The 21,870-nt window shown below is 41.0% G+C and overlaps 1 protein-coding gene across 4 annotated transcripts in view; it reads right to left on the bottom strand.

Moving 5' to 3' along the window:
* Positions 1–21,870, bottom strand: part of cacna2d2a (calcium channel, voltage-dependent, alpha 2/delta subunit 2a) — a 148,385-nt gene that overhangs the window by 73,723 nt on the left and 52,792 nt on the right. For 3 of the 4 annotated variants that reach the window (XM_044216018.1, XM_044216027.1, XM_044216035.1), the window contains exon 4: positions 368–427. In XM_044216018.1, the coding sequence (XP_044071953.1) occupies positions 368–427 (60 nt within the window). Of the gene's footprint in view, positions 1–362; positions 428–21,870 lie in introns of all 4 variants that reach the window. The other variant, XM_044216042.1, reaches the window with a different exon arrangement.

Raw genomic sequence — 21,870 nt, 5'->3', positions numbered from 1 at the left:
AGAATGCAATGTTCAAACTTACTGTGGCCTGTGAAACAAAATGGACCGAAGGCTCTTAGGTAATACTTTTAGACCATGAAAATAACAACCTCAAAAATAAGCAATTATAGTGTGTGTGCATACATGTAAAACTGTGTTTGTGTATATTATTGTTATTCACTTTTTACCACATTGTCTCTGTGATGCTGATCACATTGTCATTAAAGAGTTACAAGGAAAACAGGGGAAAATAGCTAAATTGAGAGGGAATTGGAAAACAGATGGGAATGGGCGATAGGAAGATAAACCAGTTTGCCTGGAAAAGAAAAGGAAAAAAGAAAGAAGAGGTCTTGGAAAAGGAGGGAGAGGAGCGGGTGTCCTACTTTACCGTCACACCGTCTTGCCATACATGCTCCTTCTGAAGCTGCTCCGCCTCCCTGGCCAGTTTCTACAAGGAAACACAAAAACAGCAGTGTGAGTTTCAGAAGTCAATAGGACATTGATTTGTGCGTGTGTGAGAGAGAGACAGACAAACACAAAAGATGCAAAGATGGGGATGGTGACCTTGTTCCCTACAAAAGCGAGTACAGCTGTAAATTAATTGGATAATTCAGAAGATTAGAGAGTGCCAAAACCAACAACACTGTTCTCCTTAAAGCGTTGTTAATTGCTGAGGTGATTGTATGTGTATTTGTCTGACTGACAGCTGAGCTGGCCGGGGTATGAGACACAATGTAAACAAACTCGCAAGTAACAAGCCACGGCACAGACCATTATTATCAGTGGAATTGACCAAATCCATACTGACTGATCTTGACATTTGTGGGTTAGTTCCTAAGTTGTGTCTACTTTTCCCTGGGGGTAGTTTGTTTGCCAACAAGATATTTGTCCATGCTTGTAGATAAGAAGCAGACATTAGCTAGAAAGGTAATGTTTGCTGTGATTCAAAAGTCATGGCTTTAGCTGCTGTCAAGTTGTTAGTGTCACAGTCACGTGCAAAGACAGTTCAAGATACATGGTTTGATTGACTATATGGTGGCAACTGAAACGTCTGCACACTATGACTTGTACAGAATATTTAATGTGCACATTAAATCTTCATATAAAACTGATAGCACCTGTGCACCATACACTTCTTCTTTTTAGTATGCACGGGTGCACACATTTTCATTGTTTGACCATATGCACCAAGTACAGCTCCATCTACAGGCAGATAAACACCATACTGAGTGGTGTATGGACAAACAAGGGGTGCCTTCATGAGACCAACAAAACAAATAAAATGTGAATTTCAACACACAGAGGAGACATGGCATCTAATTTACAGAGTAGATGTAAATGATGTCACTAAAAGGAGTATTGACATTTTGTGTTTCTATGTTGTTCTGAATTATATGTAACATGAAACTTAATATTCTCATCTTAAACTAGTATCAAACAACACTTCCCACTGATGTGCTTTAATAGTCTAACATCATTTACCATGATGTAGCTTAGGCTTATCTCTGAAGAAGCTTACTGCATGTAGGCTTCTCATATAGGAAGTCATCCAAGTGGCAAATATGGTGAAGCTTTAGTCTCTCCCTCTCTACATTCTACATCCCTCCCTCTTGTGCCTCAGTATCTAGGTTTCCCGGGCCTCTAGGGGGCGATCTTGTTCCTGTCCCAGAATAGTGTGATCGGCCGTAACAGTGCCAGGGCTCTGAAATTACTAACCTTATTTTAGACCTCTGCTATAGTAAGAGCTCATTCATTTGTGGAGCCACACTGAAGGAACCAGTCCCCTACAATGGGACGCTTTTTATCTACCAAAAACATTATAGTAAAAGCTGTCCTATTTCTATTACGAGCCCCGCCCACCTCATCCCAGCAGACCCTCCCACTCACGGCCACACAGACACAATACTGCTCCACCTCCTCTAAACACACCAGGCCCAGAATATCAGTCCAGGCTCTTACAGATGTCGTATAGGGACATCAGTAGAGCATAATAGTTTAAAGTATGTGCATAATGCGATATCACTAACCTAATTTGTGACACATAATAGCAGAAAATCTGGATAATTTTGAGTCCTCTGTGTCCATATGCTTTTGCATTGTGCTTTTAATCACCTGAACAAGCCTTAAATAACAACGATAAGATTTCATTCATTTCCTAATGAGACAATAGGCGACTGAAACAATGGAATGAGGATCTAATTAGCCCATTGAAATTATTTCCAAAGAGTCCATTAGAAAAGACAGTAATTGTGTGGCTTTTCGTTAGAGAGGGTCAGCCTTGCTAAAGGGCAGCGCCACAGTGGTAAGCTCTTGGTGAAACTATCAACTCTATATTTTTCAATTAGGGATAAACACTGAGCAGTTGAACAAAAATCTCACTGCATTTCCAGCTTAGCCTGAAAATTAAAGCCATGTGATTTCACTCTCTGTCACAACAGCTGGTATATGTGATGTTTTTTATTAATATGCAAAGTTCTTTTTGAGGACATAAAAAAAAAGTTGTATTTGCAGAACTGTTCCCACTTTTTTTCCTCAACACTCTGTAATGATCTTTGATCTAGATACCCTTTCATCCCCGTGGCTCAGTCTTTTTCTCAGCATTTAATCTGTCAGTGAGAATCTCTACCTTGTCCCTTTAGAAAATCCATTTCTCTCCCCAAGTATCCCACACATCTTTTCTTCACTTCTCTGTTTCTCCAGCTGCCCCTCCTTTGGTATTTTTCCTCCCTCTCCCCCTGGTAGGCCACCATTTCTCTGGGACCCTATCTCTTCCCTAGCAGCTTAATGCAGTCCCCCTGCTCCAAAACAGCCATGTGTCTTCATGTGTCTTTCCTTCCTCTGTGTTGGCCCAGATGGATGGGCAACACAAACAGCCAATGAATCAGAGTGAGAGATGTGGGAAGGAGGGGGGCAGGGATATATCATCTATGCTGGTGGCTGGAGCCCAAGCAGCTTAGAGTACTGGATGAGCATAGTGAGATCAGCACAGTACAGCACAGATAAGCTCAGTACAGGCCCACACAACACAGCAAATAACACTACAGCATACAGGCACAAAGACGCCAGAAGAGTTGACAACATGACCACGGCCCTCTAATGTTATATGCCATTGTAACCTTGACACAAAATGCATCACATGTTGAGCCATTTGTCACAGAGCCTTCAGGCAAGGTCAAGAACCATAAACACAACTCTGTAATGGATAGTGGCATGTGAAGTGTCTCCACAAGGTCTCCAGCTGTAAACAACACACATTGGACTCTGTCATGTATGTAAACACCGTACGTAATGGTGCAGGTGATAGTGTAGTCTTACAAACAGCCAAACAGCAGGCTGTGCAGCTTGGTGATGTCTCCGCTGTCCAAGAACCCTGATGGTGAAAAGCTGTGCTTCCTCACTGTGAACTCACGGAACAAGAAGACAGCAGGGGGATAAAAATAACAAAAAGCTCAGCATGAGGCGATTAGGATCTTTAATATTCATAACTGTTCAGTTTGCTCTGTTCCAGAGGGGAGCAGTTTAATCACTCGAAGTCATGTTATTTCTAGGGCAATGACAGCACACCAGGGACGGACAGCGTCATGCTGTGGTGAGCGCCAACTCGACACCGGGCCGCCTGTGTAATTGCTGCAGCCTGTTAGGCCCTTCCACTGAGCATTAACTTAAAGGGCACTCGACACAGCACACTGTCGTCCGTGTGATCTGGAGGGACATTCAAAAATGGCCCTACAATGTGTGTTTGAGTGAGAGGGCACTTGAGAAAACACGACATGGTCTGTATGTGTGATTGCAGCCTTGAATCGAGGTATTTGACATGTTCTAAACGACCCCCTCAGCTCAGTTTCTGGGACTGCTTAAGTCCTCTTGGGGACCAAAAGACTGTGAAATGACTCTTCTGAGGTCACTTCTCAGAGTGACAAATGCTGCAAGGGAAGACCCTTAGTAAATTTTACAATGATTGGCTGCTGTGTGACAATCATAATGATAAGCCATTAAGCTCTTTGAAAAAAGATGTCTAAATATAGAACAGCTTTCTTAAGGGTCCTTCCCACATTGTTGAGTTAAATATCCAGATGTAGCATCACTAGAAACTACATCTTTACACATACAGGATCAGGAAGAATCATCAGCAATCGAATGGCATGTTTACCTGGAGACAGTAAAGGACGTGATACATGTGTAATAATAATCACAGACATAGAAAAGAGCATTAAAAGTTGAGTGAAAACTGCTGTGTTTCATGGCTGCTGACAAATTCACGGTACATCAAACTGTCACCACTATGTCAGGGCCCTTAAGAGCTGCTCGATGTGCTGTAGTAGTGCAGAGAAGTGCAGTGTCATGCAGCAGTTAGTCCATTAGGGGGCAGCAGACTGAGCGTACCAGTGAGCCCCAGCAGCAGCAGCAGCAGCAGCCAGTGGAGCCTGTCAGAGTGAGAGCAGTCTGCTTTAAGCTCTTCATTCTGTCTTCTCCACTCGGCCCGGATTAAGGCCAATCATAGAAATCACTGAGTCAGAACCGTCCCACAATAACAGATGGAGGGACTTTCCACTCCAGAATTTTAAAACATCACAGACTTTCACTTCGCCTTGCACCCTCACCGCTGCTACTGCCCCCCACCACCACCACCTTTCATTCTCTGGCCATCCTTTTATCTCTCCTCTTCGCTCGGCTGTTTTATCCTGCCATCATATGCTGTACTCCATTTCTCTCCATCTGTCTCAGTTTACTGCCCTCAAACTTTCTCCCTCCTCTAACAGCATATTAATTCCAACAACACAGTCACAAACCAACTTCAAAACAGTTTAATTGACTTCACATAGCGCAGAACGTAGGGTGAAATGGGAAAAAGCTTGAAAATTTATGACATGTTTTTATTGCTTGCATTATTACACGTTCCTCCCATTTCAAGTTCCAGTAACAAACTACTGTGAGGAGGACAGTGATAATAAAAATAGGCTCTCCTCCTTTTCAGAGTGTCCGAACAATGTTAAAGTCCATAATGAGGAGAAATAATGACCCTTAATTCCAGGTCCCTGGTTGGTTTGCTACTGGCAGCTGGGTATTGTAGTCCTTATTAGCTAACTCTGACATAGGATCAGCATGGATGGGTGGGAGACCCTGTCTTTGTTCTGTGATCCAAAGCACCCTGTGGCAGGCCCGTTTGCAGAGGCTGTGTGTGTAGTGCTATTGTAGCATGTGCTGAGATAATCCTTGCCTTTGTCCCCCCCATAATCTTCCCCCTCCACAACGGAAATGTTAACACTTTCTTTTGCATTTCCCCACTCATCGCAGTGCATTCCCGACTCCACTCTGCTGTTTCCACGGAGACCGGATCTGGAAGACGCGATCTGTCACCTACCCACAGCAGAAGCAACTCACCAGCTTTTCAAAATCAAACACCAGCTTTCTACACTCCACACAGGCCCAAAAAACACCATATTTCCACTGCAGATTGCCAGCATTGTGCTGAAGCTTCTGTGTGTAGTTCAATGGGACAAGAAAGGCAGCTGTCTTTACTTTGGAACAATACAGTAGCTCTCTGCAGCAGCTAAACTCCCTCATAATGGTGCTTAAGAGCTACACTGAAAATAATCGACCTTGATCATAAGCTCTTGTACTTATCAGTCTGCTTGTAAATTTATAATATGGATATAATCAAAATACGATTATGTTAGAAGCAATGTCACAGGAGCAAATGAGCTAATTTAATATATTACTGACTGCTGAAGTATCTCCATAAAAACAATATTAATTCTCTTCTAATTGGGGCACTTTTTGTTTCATTTGAGATACTCCAAAATAATATGCATTTCGCTCATTAAACCACAGAGCCTTTGAAGCTAAGTGGCAGACTCATCATAGCACAGAACGGGGCCCAAAGACCATTGTACTGCACATTATCATTCACTGGAGCAACTACCACTGTAAATTCAATTAAACCTCCTATGGGATGAATGCTACAAACAGCTCTATCACATCATTTACTCACAGACACACATGCATACGCAGGTCACAATGCACACATCCAGCAAAAATCAAAAAGATGTTAAGGTCAAACAAGGTCACTGCAGGAACATCGCAGTGAGTCAACATCACACAGATCTGCAGCCCTGGCTGCTCGCAGGTAGCCAAGTGTCCTATATGCAGAGGCCAGCAGGGGGCTCAGGGTGAGCGTGCAGGCGGAGCGGTGTGTCTATGGGGCCAGGATCAGCTCAGTGACATGTGAGTGTCTGGCTGGTTGGGCTCACTGTCCATTGTTTGACAGATAGTCACAGACATGCCCAAACTGCCCGGCCTTTCCTGCTGTTACTGGCATCAGTCAGACAACAGAGACAGAGTGAGAGAGGAAGACAGCCTAAAGGCGCAATTTAACAAAAAAATAAGATTCAGACATCTTGTTTCTCTAGCAGCCCACAAGGCATTGACCTTGCAGGTGACTGAGAAGGAGAAAATTGCATACCCATTGTCTGGAACAAGCGATAGCTAAAAATAAATAAGTCAAAAGAAGCCCAGTGACATTCCACTAGAAAGAAACAGAGCACATGACTGCTCTTTTAGTTGGTACATCTGTTAACAGGTGTGTGCGATTGCCTGGATGACCTATTTGTTTCATCTGCCTCCTCAGCAGGCTGAGTGGGGAGGAGCAGAGCGAAACAGCATCAAGATGCAGGGCAAATGTCTCCTTGATCAGAGGTGAGAGTGATATAAACATGCACGCTGCGACATAAACGCAACAGAACAAGACTGAGAGCTGATGTTTGTACTCTGCCACTCTATATTTCAAGAATCTCTTATTTGTGTCACATCTTGACAAAAACTCCTGTAATGCCAAAACGCACACATTATATGAAAAACATACACAAACGGTGTGTTACACACACAACTCCTCAGCCAAGCATGTTTGTTACAGCATATGTATGTATGTTTGATGCATATACACATAAAGACACACTGTCAATCACCACTGGTCACAGAAACGCTGAAGAAAGCCTAGGGCTGAAACGCGTCCGTTTCTTTTCACTGCTGTGCAATTGATGATTTTTCGGTCAGCACCCATCATACTTTAAAGACATTGTAAGCATGCCAGTTCTTCTGTTCACATATTACACTCACAAAAAACTCCACTCAGATGTATGTACATACTGTACACTTGCAATCAGCTCAAAAGAGCTCTCACTAATCAACATGCAATCAATTATACACACTTTTGTATTCTGCGCACCCTTTCCTTTGGCAGGCTCAAACTGGCTGATGAGTTTGGATGCAAATACAGTCGTAAAGGGTCGGACGTGTATTGTTGAGACAAATAAGAAATTGAAAGAATTTTTGGGGTGTAGGGAGAAATCCCCTTTTGGAATTTCACTGAATATATTGTATGCAAAACACAAAAATGTGCTTTAATAATGTGTGATCAGTGATTTTGACAGAGCAGCTTTCACATTTTTCAGGAGGTGAGAATCTAATGTTAGTCTGTCTACAGTGGCGAGCAGCAGAAATGACCAGACTGATTCGGAGATGGCCAGGGCGAAAAAGAGGCAGTTGGAAAAAAAGGGAAAAACCACCATAGGAGGGAGGCAGGTGCTTTTTTTATACAAAGCCATACCAATATTATATCAGTCCATCAGCTTAGCAACCTTCCTTTCACCTCACCTCACCACAGAACTGTCTGCAGTTCAAGGGTAAACCCTTTATTTTTGCTGTCCATTTGTCGCCCTTTACTTCAATCATCCTCCCTCTTACTTCAGAATGCTGATATAATAGCCTAATGAAAGCAGTTACACATTCAGGGCTTACTATTCACCTACATGAAGTGTTAACAAAAAGATATTTTGTGATGTCTTGCAGATTTACCTCGCTCCCTCGTCTCCTCCTTTTCTGCTACAAAGAGAAAGTGTATGGCATCTGACAAAAGCGTTGTCAAAGTGTCCAGTGACAGCAGCTGGTATTTGACAAAGTGTATCATTGACAGTGTGTGGCTGGGCAATTGTTCAGTATTTACACACACATGCACACATGAATACACACCTTCAGTCATATTCATCCATGCACACACACACACACACCCAATCCAGTATTCCAGCAGACAGAAGAGAGGAAAAACATGCAGACACGGCCGTCTCTCAAAGCAATTACAGCAGATTGAAACCAAATTAAATTTGAAGCCTAGAGCAACACCAGCGACTGAACGTCTATGACAGATATGACAGGGGAGGAAGGGGAGTGCTGCGGGACCAAAGGGTGGAAGGGATGTTGGGAGAGAACGGCAGGTGTTGGTCACAGAGGAAGAGAGAGCTGCTTGGATAGGAGAGCAAACACAGACAGAAGTAGGGCAGAGAGCTGGTCCCAAACAGAGAACATCAGGAGTTGTCCCTGCCTGGATTTTAAAGGACCATGCAGATGGTTTTGCATGTTTTAACTGTGTATTGTATATGTTACTGCAAACTGATTTAAAAAACGCACAATATGTTTTTAGACTGATTTCCTACCTTCAGGGCAGTCACTGGTTTACATTAATTTAAGTACGGAATGAATTTAAATAGGTAATCCATCAAAGTTAATGTTTTGTCACCTTTATCATAATGCTCTACGACCGGAGAGTTGGCTGCTGAACAGCAAACTTTGCAACAAATGACCAAATTCACACTCATCTCTTTTCATGATATCCATGTTTGCTTACTGTTTGTTTTGTTGAGTTTATTTTGCAACAACATACTGTATCTCCTGAAAGCAATGCTTTTCTGCACCAGTGATAACAAAAAAACAAGTAATAAAAGCACAAATTGCACAATATGAACAATTAGCCTACAGAAGAGTCCATGATTTTCATACTGTAATAAAATGAATAAAAATTCATGGTTGAAAATCAATCTAAACCATATGGTAGGCTTTGGGAAACTGTCAGGAGTAATGTAAAAAAAACAACCAAAAAAAAAATGATTTGCAGTTAATGGACTAAAACATGCATAACCACTGATATGTTGCTTTCTGAAAACAGGATGTGGTTGACAATGCCTCGCTATTGCATAGAGTGAAAATGTAATGCTTCATCTATGCAAATTACGTTACATATATCTTGAAAAATTATACAATTATGATGAATCACAGAGGAAATAACAAAGAACATTTTTTAGCACTAATCACACTGGAAAATGATACGATGTGAGTAGAAATATACCATAATCTGTAGAACATTTAAAAATCACAAACATGTGCTCGTTACAGGCATACAGATTAGCTCAATTTCCAGTTCTCCATCATTTCTCCATTTTCATTATTATAGTCCAAGAAATGACAGGATTAGTTGTGGCGGCTTTTAAACATCTGATGTTATCTTCCTCTTCTGAGTGAACAATTAATCCCTCTCACTTCCCTTCTTCTCATCATCCTCTCTCTCCCCATCCAGGCTTCATCTAGCCTCCATTTCGCAGTTCCTCTCTTCTTCTCACCCCCCACCATACTGTCTATCTCTCCCAGAGGAGATCTTTTTTTACTAGAGAGAAATGAAGCAAAGTGCCCAGGCATTTAAATTCCTACAGTGTAGTGTGCAGCTATATGAAAGCGTACAGTGATGAGGTTTCTGTAATCACTAGTCACTGTTCTTGCAGAATGTGCACACACTTCAACACTTCATTAGCATTTTTGCTGTTATATGTTGTGGTGAAATCACTTTTACTATGTCATTGTCTTCTAATAGGAAAACGAGTGCAAAGCAACATGTCTTATAATCAGACTTGTGTATGTTGTTCCCTAAATGTTTGATGTACTTTAGTCATTCAGTCCAATTAAGTATTCAAGTTTAGATCTGGTGCGTTTGTAAATCCAACCTGAACATTAGCAAAATATTAAATGGATCAGGTTCAGACTGCAGATACAGTATGATGGCATTATCTGTCACACTTTTATGTCAATATGTCTTTTGACTAACAAATAAAGCAGATTGTTTTCATTGTGTGGCATAACTTGCTTGCTAGCAGGTTTCATATGTAAATGCAAACAACATCTGGCTCACAATGTAAATGTTTGATCACTCTGCTGTGGCTCGTCCTCATACAGCCTGTACTCATCGGTCACCAAAAGATAATTCTCTGAATAGTTAACAAGCGGACGATGCACATCATTCACAAGTGCTGCGTATGGTGGTAACATAATGTAGGATCTTGAAAATGGGCCAATTTATATAAATAGCCACACCTGTAAACATAAAGGGATAGTTGTGAAAAAAATGGCAAAATGTTTAAAATGTTTGGTGATACTGTACCAGGAAGCCCGTTCCAAGTTACTGTATGCAAAATTATAGCTCAATCCTTCTTTTTCTTTTATAAACTCTCCCCCCAGTCCTGTCTAAGAAAATAATCCCACAGCTTTCTTTTCATGTCAGATGGAGTGTGCTCTATTTTCTGAGCAGCTAAATCACTAGAGTGACTGGTAATATGTGATTACATTTTATTGGTGAAATATCATCTGAAGTTCAAAGCACCATCGATAACCATCTGCACTGAGTTAAACCATACTGTATGTGTGTTACTACCACAGGTTGTATAAACATGATTGCTGATGAAGAGTTTGAAATATGCCCCTTTTTCTGTCTTACCCAGAAAAACAACGTCTTCATCGAGATACTGTTGGTCCCGGACATGTTAAGCCTTGCACAGCGAAGAAATGTCTTTCAACAACTTCCATGCTGTATCTTGTTGAGTTGACACACACAGGAAAATAAATATACAACAGCTGACTGTACAAAGCATGTCAAAAGACTTGTCATCACTTAGTGAGGCTGTATATTGTTGTAACTTGCCAGAAACACATCCCAGATGACACACGGTTGTATTGGTGACTAGCTTGCTGGCTAACAAGAAAAAAAAACCACATGTAAATAGGACTTACTTATGGTTGTTGAAAAACGTATTTTTCACATTTGATAGATCAAAGCTATTTCCGCCTGCTTCCAGTTGTATTAAGTACTGCATGTTTCCAGCTGTTTCAATGCACATTTTAAATTTGCAGGAGACAAATTCATTCAATAAATTGACATTCATGCATGCTAAGGTGAGAAACATATGAAATGACATGTCATGCTTATTTATTTACCATATGTATGAAAATATTCTCTAATTCTCTTTTAGGAAATTTGCTTAAAACATGTGCAACATTTGATTGGAAACATAACTGCTGCTCGCCTAGGCTAAACACATCCCTGTATTGGATGCATGAAATTGATGTGTTCACCTGACCGTGGATAAAACAAATAAGGGTCAGATTGTTCTTTTAATTAGAACTACCCTGGAGTTTCTTATATGTCAGTTAATTTGTTTATTTTATCGAATTAAGATGTTTGTTAGCAAGCTTTTCTGTACTGTATATCTCTGGGATCAGTTGCAATAACCAGAAACACAGTGTCGATGGTAACTGCATCAACATACATAAATGCACTGATCTTTTATAAATCTAAAAGAAGCACTTTTTATGTAATGTAATGTGAGACAGAAGAATTGGGCTAGTTAATGCTGACCACGAGAATAAAGCAGAGCTCAGGATAAATGACGTGACGACAAGGAGGTAGAGCCTAGGGTGTACAAGGCCGTTCCCAAGTCTTTATCAGCCTAACAAGGGTGAAAACACGCACATTCAAGACGTCCTAAACTCAAATGCTACATTATAAACGTATGCACACGTACAGACTCAGAAGCGCACACACATATGGCATATGGCACTCACAAAGATGCACAAAAGCCATCCACATAAATCTATTTTTATAGAACGCAGGCACTAAGCATTGTTGAAGGGCCGAGAATGAAAATACCTTATTTAAAATTGTTCCAGCAAGAACAAACTCATTTTAGAGACACGCAGCAGCCTGCTGGTATATTCAGTATCATTGTAGACGAACATTGGTCAAAGATTATATTGTGCCGCCCGTTCTTGTGTGTATGAAGACAATTTACCAGATGGCATTTTCAGTTTCTCATTGGTATACACTGTGTGCCTTTTATCTCACCTAAAACGTGCTAAACATATCTCCAGTTAGAGAAACAACACACTGCATGAAAGACAGCTATATAATATAAAAGAGCAATAAGGAATAAGTAAAATTACAGAAAAACCCTTGCAGGAGAGAAAGAAATGGTGAAAGATAAAAGGAGGGAAAGTAGACAAATTTAAGAAGATAAAGAAAGCAAAAGTGTGACAGAGGGAGAGAGAGAAGGCGAGAGCAAGGCAGCACTGAAGCAGTCTAACCTTGACAGAGAGCATCTTCTGACAAGCATCTGCCTCCTGTAATAATTTTGAAATAATCTCCATCCACAAAGGCCCAGCAGTCTGGCAGAGCAAATGCTCTGTGCCTGATCGATCACTCCGATTCAGCCGGCTGCCAGTCTCTGTGTGCACAGCCCCAACATCGATCTCAGGCCTTCTCCCTCTCCCTCTCTCGCTGCCGTACACAGTAGCATGATAAAGTGAGGAAGAGGATGAAAAGGTAAGAGAGAATGGAGATGCGAGTAGTGATGTCAAACTCAGAAAAACAAAAAGGGATACAGAAGAGCGATTCTAAAGCTGATTTCAGCAATAATAGTGCAAAGTAAAAGAAAACAGAGTGAAAGCTATTGAAAATTGAAAACAAACATTTTATAACAAAGCAGTGGATGCATCACCAAAATACAGTACAAACTAAATCCATGCTATTATACTGCTCTCCCATGATGCACTGCTTTATGACAAATATCATTCACAGGACAACAGACGGTCCTTTTGTTGAGAGTTTTTGGAGGTACAGTAGTAGGTACAGTTTCAGACACGAGAAATAACCACTAGCACACACAAGCACATCCCATCAACACATCCAATTACTACTCAACATTGTGACAGCATTAACTGCCACTGTGCATTTGGCCCCTAGCAATTAATTGACTTTTAAATAGTCTGCCATTAGCACCAATTTAAATGAATAGATGTACTCCTCCGCCTTCACTTAGCAGGGTGAAAACACACATACTTTGCCGTGGCTGCCTTTAAGAAGCAGGTCCACTGTGTCATCTGAAATGCTAGTGCAGCAAGCGAGGTTTCAGACCAGGGTGAGAAAAATGCCTATAAAATATGTCATTATCATGCACATAGACCATGATTACAGTATCAGCATCAGGTTGGGCCTTTACATTGAAACACCTGTGTACTGTGTGCATGTATAACCTAAAGTTCTGTCTGATGTAATATGACCGCAAAGAAGGGAGATGTCGGAAATACTTTGGTGAGCATATACAAGTGTGTAATTTCCACTGGGGAATATGCTCATCCAGGTTGCATTCAAATATTCCTGTGCTCACAGCGATTAAACAGCAGCGAGTGCTCTCTGGACTTTCTTTGCCCTGTGTTTCGCCTCTCAGGCTACAAAGAAGCTTCTACCCTACCTCTGATTGGTGGATGTTTGTAGCCGTAGCCCAAGAGGAGAATAAGGACTCAATATTCAAGGCAAGACTCCTCTGCACTTTTTTGAGTGTAAAAAAAAAAAAGATAAAATTGGAATTTATATTTTTGTTTATAGTCAATATTCTCCTAAAAAGATGCTAGAATTCAATATCATTCAAAGATAAGGCAGTATAGGACATTGCTCCTTGTAGTAAAGATACATATACAATATTTATCATAAAGTATTAGGCAACGAAATGTGATTTTTAATTGACATTAGTGTAATACCGCAATGAACACAGCATTTCATCATTAATTTGGAAAGCCCAATGACCAGTTTCATAATAATGCAGGAAAAGGCAGGAAATAGCATATTTTCAGTTTTTTGGATTTTTTGTTGTGTTTTTTGGGGGTGCTTCAAAGAATCTCTGACTTAATGTGCTCCCCACCCACCTGTGAAACCAAACCTACACCCTTGAGTGCATAAGTTTAATGTATGGTGTTCAGTATTATAAACTGTACAGTGTGGGAAGTGGGGGGTCAAATGTAGAGGCTTATTGTGATAAGCTGAACCTGAGCTTGTAAGTTTGTAATCAATGATAGGGATTAATGTGTGTATCAAAGAGAAGAAAAAGAGCCAGGTTGCTTTTATCTGAGGTCGCTAAGATTACAGGAGCAAAGGACACACATGAAAAAGAGAGAGAGAGCCATGAGGAGAGGGAGAGAGACAGTAAAAGCAGACAACAGAGTAGAGAGGGGGAGAGAAAAAGAGGGGGACAGAGTGAGATAATTATTATCATAGAGGTGGTTTTCCAAGGTCAATATTTGAGATTCTCCTCAACTGTCTCTTTGAAGCACCCCCCCAGCACCTCCTCTCTCCCTCCCTGCCTCCAGGCAAACTCCTATCTTTCCTTCCCTTCTTCTCCCATTGCAAGGCCTTTTCCCTGTCACTCATTCAGCAGAGGAAGGCAGTGTCCAAGCCCCCTGGTCACTGCCTCAAACGAGCCAAAGCTATAGCCGACAGCTGGCATATAGCTTTTCAAACACAGCATGAATTAAATGGGTGATAAACAAACAAACAGGCCCCCTTTCTGTGTAGTTTTGGTAGCCACCTGTCAGTCAGCGAAGAAACAAGGTAATTGGGCATCAAACCACATCTCCCAACCCCTACTTCATTGGCCTGTAAGGAAAAACACCTGCCAATCATGAAGTGTTAGGTCATTATGTTATGACAGGCTGTCAGAGCTCAAGACAGTGGGGCAGAAATCATGGATGAGGAGGAGGAGGAGGAAGAGGAGGAGGAGGGGCCATGGGGTGCAAAGGAGAGGCAGGTGCCAGGGTTTGACAGAGGGAACTCAAAACTCCTCCTGAGGACTGGAAAGTACATAAGAGACTAAGATAATTTTAGCAGAGGAGTCTTTCAATTGTCAAAACACACTAACACTTCATAAAAACAAATAAAAGTGCACATATATGAGGTTCCAAGAGGTTTTGAACATTTGAGAGTTTACGAATTTGGAAAGTCACAGAGAAACGGCAGTTAGAGTGTCTTTATCTTCCGTAATGTGACATACTTCCAGGTAAAACAGCCTACTGTATGTGGGTGGGGTTTAGTTACGAGAACGATTCAAATCAAATCCCTCAAATTTTATTGGTTCACTCAAACGTGGGAGTGGCTTAGCGAATATGGAGTGATATGGCGCTATAGAGGACTGCTGGCCTCCACCCACACCTTAGTTGTTAGAACAGGAGGCGGAGGACAAGGGAGAAATTACAAAATTAGACCCCAACCACATTCTTTGGAAATGTAAACAAAGTTTTTGCCACTGAGATCCAAACATACACCTCTGACCCATGATATCACACTGCTAGCTACTACAACCCAGGGTCAGGTGCTTTTTTTTCTGATAGGCAGTTAGCTGGTCACCCCAACTCATATATGATTGGGTGAATTTATCTATACGCCCCCGAGTCATTAAAGATAATGAAAATGGGACATCTGAGGATGTCACTTGCTTTGGGACATTTTATCAACTGAATGGTTAATCGATTAATTGTAAAAAAAAAAAAAAAAAAAAATCAACAGATTAATTGATAATGAAAATAATCATTAGTTGCAGCCCTAAATTTTTTTTTATCAAATTAAATTAATGTCAAATAGTTAATAGGTGCCTTAACCCCAAAACATACATTTACAAGCCAGTAAACATTACCAAACAAGACTTTGAAAGTCACTGAAAAGTCCTGAATGTGGGAAACCTGACTTGCGTGCGCACACACACACACACACACACACACACACACACACACACACACACACAAAGCTTGTGTAAAACAGTGCCGCCAGGGGGGCTCTGGGCATTTGCCTCTGCAAACACCAATAAAAGCCCTATTTCTTTTTTGCATAACCACAATTGCAGGCCAATGCCACAACTGATATGAGACGATGCAACAAGCTGAGACAGACTCTGAACGGCTTCCACTTAAGAAACAAACACAACAGAAGAGAAGTGACAGCACACTGCAAATTAATGCAAACTTGGGAGAAATGGAACGGGAACAATAATTCAATCTGCAGCCACCTTGTCCAGTCAGCCAAGGAGAACTGAGCTGAGGGGAAGGTGAGGGGAGGGAGGAGGAGGAGCAGAGAGGGCTGAGACGTGGGATGCCTTTCTCCCTGGGCAGGGCTACGGTGGCAGGCGCCCAGATAAGCTGGGGCCAAGCAAAGATTAACTGCTAGCTCTGATGGAAGAGCAAAATAAAGGCAAGCCGACCTCTGATTCCCTTGGCCTCTCTGCATGAATGTCCTTACGCTGTGGGGACAAGTGGTCGGGATTGTGTACATTAACCATGATGAGAATGTTTTAACAGAGTCAACACCAGCTCAGGCAGAAAGAAACTAAGGTCATTCCTCCTGTGAGCAATATGAGCTGCATGACCTCTCATTTCCCTTCAAACTCATCCCTTTTTGTCTTTCACATACAGTCAAACTTTACATTTCCCGCAGTCCTACACTGAATATTTATACAATAGCTTGGTGGGCGTACCTGCAGAGCTGGTCTTCTCTGAAGATCACTTCTAATTGTCTAAGCCCATCCAGTTGCTGAAGCATGGGCGTTACAATAAGACAGAGCTTTCCTGGTGAAACTGAGCTGTTCTCTAAGATATGTAGTGGTACAGTGAAGTTGATTTCTTGGATCATTCTAGTGTGGTTGAGTTCAAGTGCTAAAGCTCTGTTAGCTCTGCAAAGAATGGATCTGTCCTATTACCCCAGGCACTTTTTTTCTCTTTTCTTTTTCCAGAAAAGTCAATGATCACAAGAAAACCAACATTGGCCACTCGAGTTTTTAGCGTTTCTTTCCTTTATGTGGTGGATTTGTCAGTTGTATACAGTACAAGAAATTTTTAATTTCAATCATTTGGAAAAGGCCCATAATGCAATAATAACAAGGCCATTCCTCACTGAATTGATAAACAAGCAGTGATTTGTGCAATCATCAACCCAATGGCTCTTTGTTTTCTATGATGAAAAATATAGATTCCAAAAAGTTTCTTTTCACAAATGAGATATATATACACCAAAATATACACTTCTCCAATTAAAACCAGCAATGTGTGTGTTACATATTCTTAAGTAACCGGATTACTACTGTATGTTTCTGCAGTATCCTTATTAAAGGGACAGTTCACCCCAAAATCAAAAATACATATTTTTCCTCTTGCCTGTAGTTCTATTTATCCATCTAGATTGTTTTCGTGTGAGTTACCGAGTTCTGGAGATATCGGCCATAGAGATGTCTGCTTTTTTAAATATAATGGAACTATATGGCACTCGGCTTGTGGTGCTCAAAGCGCTAAAAAATCCACAGACCTTGTTGTGAGCAGTTTCATGTAAGAACTATTTTCTTTCTACCGATAGTTCCTACATGAAACTGCTCATAACAAGGTCTGTGGATTATCTTGAGTAACCGGGTCATGATTTCTGGAAAGAGACATTGCTGTTGAGTTTTTCAAATGTATTTTTTGGCACTTTGAGCACCACAAGCCAAGTGTCATACAGTCCCATTATATTCAAAAAAAGCAGACATCATAGGCTACTCTGTTGTGGGGGTGATACTCTCAAAAGCATCAAACCTCAATTAAATAAAATTAATTTGTCTGCCTGTCTCTCTGTATGTGCAGCAGTAGAGAAAGAATAACCTGAAAAATGCAATGTCTTTGCCCAACATAAAATAGTGTTTAGGAGACATTTGTTGATAGATTTATATAAATTCTGTGTGACTTCATGGGTGTGCATGTGTGTATCTGGTTATGTAAGAGCGCCGTACTGTGAAAACAGCCCCTTCCTTCCGATCAATGGTCTGTCAGGAACTAACAGCTCCTTTTCAGGACACAAGCCCCTTATTTGCCTTGTTCATTCCACAAGGAAAAAAAGAAGGGACTCGCTCAAGCAGAACCCGACTCTCCATCACACTGGAATTAAAGCACAGCTTCCCAGGGTCAGAGCCAGGCTACGGATATCAGGCAAGCATTCAGATAGGGATTATTTACCTCACCACCAACAGCGACTTTGCCCACAAGCAACATCAGGCCTCCCACTCGTGGTCAGGTTAAAAACAAATACCAGCATAAACACTTTTTTTATTTAATCCAAATAAACTTTAAAAATTCTAAAGTTACAATGGGTAATATGCAATTTCACTGCAACACAGATTTTTATGCAAAGAACCACTCAGGCAGTTAAGCAGTGTTTAATACAGGATGAATTAAAAATGGGAGGTAAAAGAGCCTTATTTCTCCATCTCTGTGGTCTGTATCCAAAAAAGTTTGCACATCGACTTCCTCCCATGGGAACCATTTTGCTATATGGCCTCTCAGCTGATGATGCTGATAAGAGGGAGCTAGCGGATAATCGTCAGGATGAAGAGGAGGTAGCGGAGGTGGGGGATCTGATAGGATTGGAGATGGGGTGGATTTTGACCTGCTTAGAACAGCAGCCAATAACGACATTTTATAAAAAAAAAATAAAAAAATCATTAAATCATTTTGCTATTCTACAAAAGGGTCTTACTAGGAAAAGCAGATGACCACACACTGGCCGTTTTGTCATTGAAAATACAATTTTCTATTCGAACGAGGCACTATTTTTGCTCAGTGCTTATTTCATTTTTTTACCACACTGGGGCATAAACATATATTTTGTCTTTGATTGCTGAGGCGTTTTTCAAAAGCCCCTTTCATAATAATTATCTTTTTCAATTGTGCCCTCTAGGAAAGAAAACAACGAACAGACAAGAGTCCTGGGGAAAAAAAAGAAGAAATGTCTGCGTTTTAGCACAGCAATTTCTGATTCAAGTGTCTCTATCTCTCCTTTTCTCTTCCCCCTCTTCTGCAGATACAAAATCGCACATGGGAGACTAGAAATACTGTATATGTTTTATGCAGCTTGGAGAGACGGCTGCATAAAAGCACAAAGCAGTCATTTCTATTCATTTGTCTCTCGCTGACGGGGAAATGAAGTAGTGAAGTAGTGAAGCAGATGCTATTGCTACGTGAACAAGTTGCTTAAACACAAAAAGCATTTTTTCCTTTCAAAAAGAAGTTGGATAATTAGATGCTGAATCAACCCCCCCCCCCCCCAACACTTCCTGCCTGGGCCGCATATTGTCACTCAAATGAATGATTTTGTGTGAGGCAGGAACACGGCAAAAAAATATAAATGTTCTGCTGTACACTGACATTTGTTTAGGAGAAAAAAAGTAAAAGCAGAACATTCAAATGGGACTGAAAATGGTACATTCAGAGCTAAAATAAATGCATTGAAGATGTGAAGAAAAGTGCTGGAGGCAGCGTACTGCCATGAAGCAGATCAGGTCCTGACATTTTGTCGAATGTGAAATTCTGCCAAGGAACAGTGGGTGGGATGTTGTGACCTTTATCAGTGGGAGTGATAGAATGACCCAATACTAGAGATAGAATAATCTAGAGACACAACAATCTCACAATGCTGCAACCTATCCCTGTGTGTGTGTGTGTTAGTAATGACCTCCCACTTTGTTTGTGTGTGTGTGTGTGTGTGTGTGTGTGTGTGTGTGAGCATGAGGGTTTCTGACCTTCTGACGTATCTGTAGTGGGCAGCAGCATAGTGACGTCATCGCAGGTGTTTGTGAGTATACAGGTGACTTCTTCTTTGAAGGTTATACAGGCGATGTTTCAGCAAATTCTCTCAAGGCTTAGAGGAAGTTAGTCGGCCATACGTTGAGTGAGGTAAGTGTGTCCATTCGTGTGTGTGTGTGTGTGTGTGTGTGTGTGTGTGAGAGAGAGAGAGAGAGAGAGAGAAGTGTAATAGCTTTGCTGCAGGTTGTAACAGATGGTTGCTAATGGAAGTTCATAGATCTGAATGACAGGGGCTAGGGGATTGGGGAGGAGATTATGGGAGGGGATGTGTGATTCAGTGCGTGTGTGTGTGTGCGCATGTGTGTGTTGGAATGTGTCTATCTCTGTGTACATATGCACAATTAGTGTGTATATCACTAGAAGTGTTTCTAGTCCTTGAGTAAAGGAAGATAAATGTTAAACAGAAGTTTTAAACCACACTAGCTTTAGGGGTAACAATATCTGTCGGTCAGTCGGTTGGTCTGTTAGTCCACCGCTTTGGTTTTGAATGAAATATCTCAACAACTATTGAATGGATTGTCATGAAGTGTTGTACAATTATTCATGGTCCCCAGAGGATAAAGCCTGTTGACTTTGGTGTACCCCGACTTTTCAACTAGCACCACCAGCAGGTCAAAGCTCATTTATCCAGTGAAATTTTAAACAATCTACTTGATGAAGTTTTTCACATTCATGGTTCCCAGATGATGTATCCTAATCACTTCAGTGATCCCTGACTTTTTCCACAATGAGGTTGACATTTGTGGTTTTGAGTGAAGTGCCGTGACAACTACTGGATGGATTGCCATGAAATTTGGTACAGATATTAACATTCCCCTCAAGTGAATTGTGATCACTTTGATGACCTGTCCACCATCAGGACAAAATCTTTATTTGTTCAATCAATAGTTTACGCGGTTTTATGACCAAAGCACTGTTGTTCCTAGCAGAACCACTAGCATGACTGTAGACTATTGTTACAGTATACTATGTCTAATGTTGTGGAATACTCTTTTTTATATTAAAACATATGAGTATAAAATAGTTCATTCTCAGTTTGATAGTTGATGTTTATCTCACTGAACTGGATGGTAATGGGAAGTAAAACTGGGAACGTCATTTCTGCTGACATTGACGAGTAGTTCTCAACTCTTTCTGGGATAAATCTGATTTAGTAATTACTTTGTATTGTGGCCGGAGACAATAAAACAGCAAATTATGATTAAAAAAAATCAGATAATAAAGACAGTCCTTATGTTGGTTACATTTCAATAATCATCAGGTGTACTGAAAACACTGCAGAGACATTTCAAACATCAAACATTTTCCTCTGTTACAACATTGCATCTGAATGAACTTTATAATGGTTTTCAAACATTTTGCAGTTGTGCCAAGAAATGCTTAAACATTCAAAACATCAGTTTGAAGGAACAGTCCAGGACCCTAAAGGCATACGTAAAAGATACCATAAATGGTGTATGTCCTCAGGAACCTGATGGAATCTCTCTGAACTACACAGACAAAAATTTGATATGCTTTTGCAGTAGTGCACACTTCGAGTTGTAAAGTTTTCTCTTCTATTTTTACCCAAGTAGAGCTTGGCCTACTTCCTCTGTTCTTCCCTGATGGGACCTGAGAGTTATAACTGCCTCTCCAAAGGCCTACAGGAAATGGAGAATCAAATTACTTTGTTAGAGTCTCATGGTGGTGGTGGTGGGAGGGCTGGGGTTGTAATATGTAACTATGTCTTCTACAACAGCATATACAAAATGTTCCACGCATGTTAAAGTTCTGACTGGTGATTGGGTTCATTAGTTATTCAAACCATCTGACCTCCCCACAGCACTGCTCAGACACACTCATTATGAAGCCCTTGTAATTCATTAAGCTCCCTAAATGAACACAAGCCATACTGAGGGGTGCTTGCTATTACTGAGTGGCATGCTGTGCCTCAGGGAGGTTAATAGTAAGTGTGTGGATCACCTTCTAATACGATAATGATGAGGGCATGGTTGGACGTTAACACTGACATCAGAAAACGACAGGTTAGAGGAGGAAAATGAACTGCAAGGGTGTAAAGATATAAGATACCTGTATAAAGATAAATTTTGTGTCCATGCAGACTTCATTGAACATTAAGTGCTTACTGTGAAGTAAAATAACCAAATCATAATAGTAAACAATACAGAGATGAAGAATAGACATATACCTGGAATAAAATAAACTTCTATGCGACAAGACTATTTAAATACTGGTGGTAATGATGATCACAGGATACACACTTGAATGTCGCCCCAGAATGAGGTGTGAGGGGAGCGAGGCTGCAGGGAAATC

The sequence above is a fragment of the Siniperca chuatsi genome, linkage group LG2 (assembly GCF_020085105.1).
Source record: "Siniperca chuatsi isolate FFG_IHB_CAS linkage group LG2, ASM2008510v1, whole genome shotgun sequence".
Lineage (NCBI taxonomy): Eukaryota > Metazoa > Chordata > Actinopteri > Centrarchiformes > Sinipercidae > Siniperca > Siniperca chuatsi.
Note: the sequence above shows the minus strand (reverse complement) of the source record. Positions and strands in the feature narration are given on the sequence as shown.